Genomic DNA, 5732 nt, shown 5'->3' on the forward strand with positions numbered 1-5732 from the left:
GGGGGGGGGGGCGGGGGCTTCAAAGTGGCAGGATCATTGCAGAGTCACCCAGCAATCCTACCATGGGGGTCTGGAGCCGCAGCGTCTCACCCCTAAAGAGAGGCCATGACACGCACACATATGCACACAGTTTGACCCCTACAGACCAGCTGGAAAAGAGAGGCTGACCCCTTCTCTCCTCCCTCATCTCGCCCGGATTCAACTGCACACATTCTGTGCCTTGTGAAAGTATTCACACCTCTTTAACTTTTGTTTATGCATTTGATTCTGTTACAGCTACAAATGTCCATGAAACAGGATGGCAGATTTTCAAAAATATTTAGATCCGGATGAAACTTCCCCTGATTTCCGAATGTTCAGCAGCCGCTAACGTGTTGTCTTCCCAAATTGTCTGTGTATAGATCGATTCATCTTCCCTTTAGCTCTGAGCAGCTTCCCTGTTCCTAATCAAGAAAACCGTCCCCACAGTACAATGCAACCACCACTGTGGTTTCTAAGATATTTGCTGTATTTACACACAAGAACACAGAAATGAATTTTATTTTCAGATACTGTGACATCTGAACGTATCTGGCTGCGTTCAATTTTATTTCAGGGTATCGGGGTAAAGTTTACTGAATATAGATGATGGTCAGATGGTCTTTTTCAAAAAAAAAACAAAAAAAGAAACTTTTGAAAAATGTTTATTGTTTCTTTATCTGTCATTTACAATCCCAACAAATAATTCAAACTTATTGTAATGGCTTAATGGAAATCTGCAGAATCAAAACTTTTACAGTTTTTTCCAAAAATACTGGAATTTTTTTTATTACCAGTTCTAAGGAGCAAGGGACACCTAAAAAAGTGGCAAGTGAGTAAAGTTAAAGTTGTCTAACTTTTTTTAGTGATCTGCATCAAATTTTCTTGCTTAGTTATGCACTTTCTGCTTTAAATTTAAGAAAGAGAAATTGGTTCTTTCATTTTCTTTATATAAACAGATGACTATACTTGATAAATGTTTACCTATTAGATGTTATTTGACAGAATAGTTAACTTTCTGCAACTGCTAGATGTTCATCAGGATTCACCCATTTCAGTTCTCAGTTCTCGAAGACCCCAGAAAACCAGGAAATCAGGCACTTATCAATTAGCACAAGTGACTTCGAACACATTTAAACGCATGTCGGACCGGCAGAGTGGGGGGTAAGAATAGAGGAAGGGGAAATGAGAGAGCAGTGGGGGGTACTTTGGATTTGCTTTCTGCCAGAGAGGCAAGTGCACCACCACCAGCAGAAGCAGCAGCAGCAGCAGCAGCAGGGGGAAGGAGGGGTGCAGGGTCAAGGGAAGAGGCACCTTGCAACAGCTGGTCTCAATTATCCACGGAGGCACCGCTAAGTGTACAGGAGCATGTGTGTATGCAAGTGTGTGTGTGGTGAGGAGGGGTGGAGGGGCTGAGACCACTGGCGCCAGGAGGGTGCAAGAGGTCAGAGAGGATGAAGATTATAAAAATACTGGCAGCCAGTTGGCCTTGGTGCTGTTGCTGCTGCTGCTGCACGGTGCAAGTGTCTGATAGAAATGTCTTGAATGCATCACAGGACGTGGAGACGATGTGTGTGTTGAAGCGACTGTGAGTGTCCTGGATGCATCAGAGCAGTGTGATTCCAGAAACACACTGGAATCACACTGATTTAAATCAATTGTTGTTTTGGTAATTTAGAGGAAATTTAGAAAATAATAATAATAATAATAATAATAATAATAATAATAATAATAATAATAATAATAATAATAATAATAATAATAATAATAATAATAATAATAAAAATATTTACTAAAGATTTCGTAATAAATAAAAGAAAGTGTAAAAAAAAATACACAACCAAACATACAAACAAACTAATATACTTAATTTATCCAAATTCCTCTGCTGGAGGAGATGTTCCATGCGTCTCTATGGCGTCATCTAGTGACAATCAACTGCAATTGTGGAAAACGATTTAGGGAAACGACGCTTTGGGAGCCTGAGGCAATATTTGTGGCTCCATTTAGAAGTGAACAGTTTTTAAAATGAGACCACGGTATTTTCAAAGTGTTTATCATCAGAAGTATTCGACAAATGAGGAAAGGGTTGTGAGGCAATCTGTAACAAACCTTGATAAAAAAGGAAACACGGAAAGAAATGAACGCCGCACTATCACGAGAAAACAGTTGGAGGTGATCTTTATACAACAGCACAACCTGGTGGCAGAGTTAGAGATGACAGACGATGTGCAAAAGCAAAGGATTAGGTAATTAATCTATAGATTGTTTAGTGTGATTACTTTGTTTAATCAAATATAAAAATATATATGTTGTAGTAATTTCTACACCAATTTATTAGATCTTGAAAAATAAAATGTATAGGCTCTAAACTATATGCTATTATTTTGAACAATGATTTTTTTCCCCCTTAAATTAAAAAATGTTCACAAACATAGAACATTTTTAAAGGGGCGGGTGCATAGTACAATTTTATAGCATAATCAAGTAATTATATTTCTTTCAGTGCTGTATGTATCAAACTTGACTTTAACAATGTAATTTCACAATTTGACTGCAGCTCCAAGGAGGAGCTATGTGGGGGCAACCATTGAGAAACCCCTGAATGGTTGCCACGGGAGGGTGAAGGATTTCTCAAACATGCAAATAATCAAAAGCCACACTCCTTGTATGTTTATGATGAGAATGTAACATCAGAACATGATGTTGATTTTTACATAACTCATCTTCTTTAAAAATATATTTTAAAGCTGGTATCACTAAACAGACGAAAGTAAAGCACATTAGAATCGGAACCTTTCTCCTTTAGACATTGGTGTGTAAATTAGACGTACAATTCAGCACCATGGACAAAGCTGCATAAGACAAGAGTGCTGTCCAAGGTACTGAACTCACTAACAATTATTGAATTCATTTTGAACACAATTCTTCTATGAATTGGTTTGTATATGCTTCTTCTTTTATTTTTGACATTGTTGAATTACATTATTTTTCTCTATTGATGGTTATAGTTAATGTCAGGATCTTAGTGTGTGTGTTTACTATTATTATTATTATTATTATTATTATTATTGTCATCGTTATCATCATCATTATTATTGTTCTTGTTATTGTTTTGTAGCATTTAGAATTTGTTTTGAAAATCGAAATTGCGGAATTTATATGCTTTTCCGTTTTTTTATGGTGACAGTTATTATATCCAAAAATTAATAATTTTACCTGTTGTCAAGCACTATAAAACTCCGGACAAATCCCAATCACAATTAAAACTATATGCAATTGCTTCCAATTGTGCTGTAGTTATTTCAGGGGTGTTAAAAACTAGCATAAACACCGAGTTTCTTGCATAAGAATTGCGAAATACATATAAGCCGTAATATCAGCGCAGACAGCAGAAATATATTGGTTTTATTTTCGTACAGGCTGTTGTGGTTTATGCTCACAATACGGCGACATGTTGCCGATCGCTTCAACCTTATGCTCTTTAACATCGACGCTCCCGACGCTGTGCAGATCGACGCAACTGAATCCAACGGAGAACAGACACGCCCAGCTTGCCCTGTGACGTAACAGTCAGCATCGTCACAACGTTCGATCACTGAATTCCAAAAGGCCGTCGTTTGAACAGAGTTCAGACTTTGCAAGAATGTTTAGTCCTGTCGCAATCACTCTGAGCAAAAAGCATGGAAGGATGTTTAGTTCTGACAAGATTATTTTGAGCCAAAAGGATGTAGGGATGTTTAGTTCTGAGAAGGTCCTCTTGAGGAAAGATTCATTCAAATGGAAGGAGCATGCCGTTATCCACAGTAAGTTTGACTCATATTTGGTGGAATATAAATTAGGAGAGGGCAGTTTTGGGAAAGTGATCCGCTGTAGGAACCTTCACACAGATGAGCTCAGGGCCATCAAGGTTCTAAAGCGAAACACCAACGCAGGCAAAGCTGAACTGAAAGCGTTAAAAGCGATAAGACAGCTCGACGCTGACAAGACAAACTTGATCAAGTTTTACGAAGGGTTCAATTACAAAGGACACAAGTGCCTTGTTTTTGAATTTCTGAGTAAAAGCTTGTATGACTTTTTCGTGGATAGGAAACTTCTCCCGCTGCACGTGTCTGAAATAAGGGTCATAGCTCAACAGCTGTTAGTGGCTCTGGATGCACTAAAAAGCATCGGCATTGTTCATTGTGATATCAAGTCAGACAACGTAATGCTTGTGAACCACGAGTTGCATCCATTTAAGGTGAAGCTTATAGACTTTGGCAATGCCATGAGGAGATCCACGTTGGAAAGGGTTGAGATGATCCAAGCCCTCGGCTACAGAGCCCCTGAAGTGGTGCTGGGCCTGCCCCTGGAAGAGGGCGTTGACATGTGGGCTCTTGGTTGTGTTCTGGCCCTGGTTTTCATCGGAAGGCACATGTATCCCGTGCAATCTGAATACGAATTCATCAGAGTGATAACAATGCTGCACGGTTTCCCGGAGGACGACGTTCTCAGGAAAGGGCTGAGGGTGAACACTTTCTTTACCTTCACTCAGGATTCAGTTTGGAAACTGAATACGAATGAGCAATATCAAAAACTAACGGGGAAAAAAGTTGTCAAGCACAGTTGTATTGACAAATATATAAAGACTTTTGATGAATTGCCAAAGCTGCACCCAGGACTGGATGATCCTGTTGAAGAACGAGACACACAGGCTTTCATGAGCCTCCTAAAGCGAATGCTGAATGTCAATCCAGCAAAAAGGATCACCCCAAGTCAAGCTCTTGGCCATCGTTTCATAACCATGTCACATCTTTCGTATACAAGCAAGGGGCCGTACGTATCTTTGGCCCATGCAAACATGAGAGAGTCACAGCTCAAGGAAGCAGAGGTTGGAAGGTATAAAACATCCAGTGAAAATCTGTGCAGATTCGATTCAGCTATTTCATGCTTTGACCACCAACTTGAAGAGGATTATGAAAACGAGGAATGCATGTTTTCAATAAAAGCTGGGAGGCAGAACACAGAAAGCCAAACTTACCCAGGATCACAGGGAGAAATGGTAAAAGGGCTCGAAGCATCTCAGAAAATGGTGGCAGCTTTACAGCAATACAAAAAACTGTCATGCAAGAAAGGAAGAATTCTGATCCATGTGAAGCCCCACATGTCAGCTCAGGAAACACCTATCAGGAAACAAATACGACCAGCAAAGCTGCAGATGAGTGTTTACAACACTAAGCAGCCCAGTTCATTAAAATGTGGAGCTAAGGTAGATAAAGCATCACCAGAAGATGTCAGCAGTATGTCAACACCTTGTAAAGGACCCACAAAATCGGAAAATGAAGATAAAAGCCTTTCCTTCTTAGCTGAGAATTACTTTGAGAGTGCTGAGGTAAAACTAAACGAGAACTGCCCAAAGACGATCCTGAGTTTCTTTTCCTGGATATTTGAGTGCTGCAGAGGAAGCGAATGATTCAAAAGCCTCACGGTTTCACAAAAATAAACATCAATTTGTGATGTACTGTATGTTCAGTTGGTGCTATATAAATAAAATTTCAACTCATTTTATTTGTATAGCAGTAACTGAAAAGAAAAGCTATTAAACAGGGATTTTAAAAGGTATTTATTAAATTAAATTGAATTTAAATTGAATTCAATTTAAATTCAATTTAATTCAATATAAAACACAAGATATTCAGTATATACTGCATATTTTGTATCATATATTGTATTTA

At 38.8% G+C, this 5732-nt stretch overlaps 1 protein-coding gene across 1 annotated transcript; it reads left to right on the forward strand.

The window, feature by feature from the left end:
• The first annotated feature begins 3689 nt into the window (after window positions 1–3689).
• On the forward strand, window positions 3690–5524 carry LOC106949177 (homeodomain-interacting protein kinase 2-like). Its single transcript, XM_015035282.1, has one exon. The coding sequence runs from the start codon at window positions 3710–3712 to the stop codon at window positions 5468–5470; it is 1761 nt and encodes a 586-aa protein (XP_014890768.1). The 5' UTR covers window positions 3690–3709; the 3' UTR covers window positions 5471–5524.
• The last annotated feature ends 208 nt before the right edge of the window (window positions 5525–5732 follow it).

The sequence above is a fragment of the Poecilia latipinna genome, unplaced genomic scaffold, assembly GCF_001443285.1.
Source record: "Poecilia latipinna isolate Pla-1442-1.1 unplaced genomic scaffold, P_latipinna-1.0 Scaffold330, whole genome shotgun sequence".
Classification (NCBI taxonomy): domain Eukaryota; kingdom Metazoa; phylum Chordata; class Actinopteri; order Cyprinodontiformes; family Poeciliidae; genus Poecilia; species Poecilia latipinna.

Excerpts from the sequence above, each read along its gene's own strand:
- LOC106949177 (XM_015035282.1), top strand. The coding sequence starts at position 3,710 with ATGTTTAGTTCTGACAAGATTATTTTGAGCCAAAAGGATGTAGGGATG.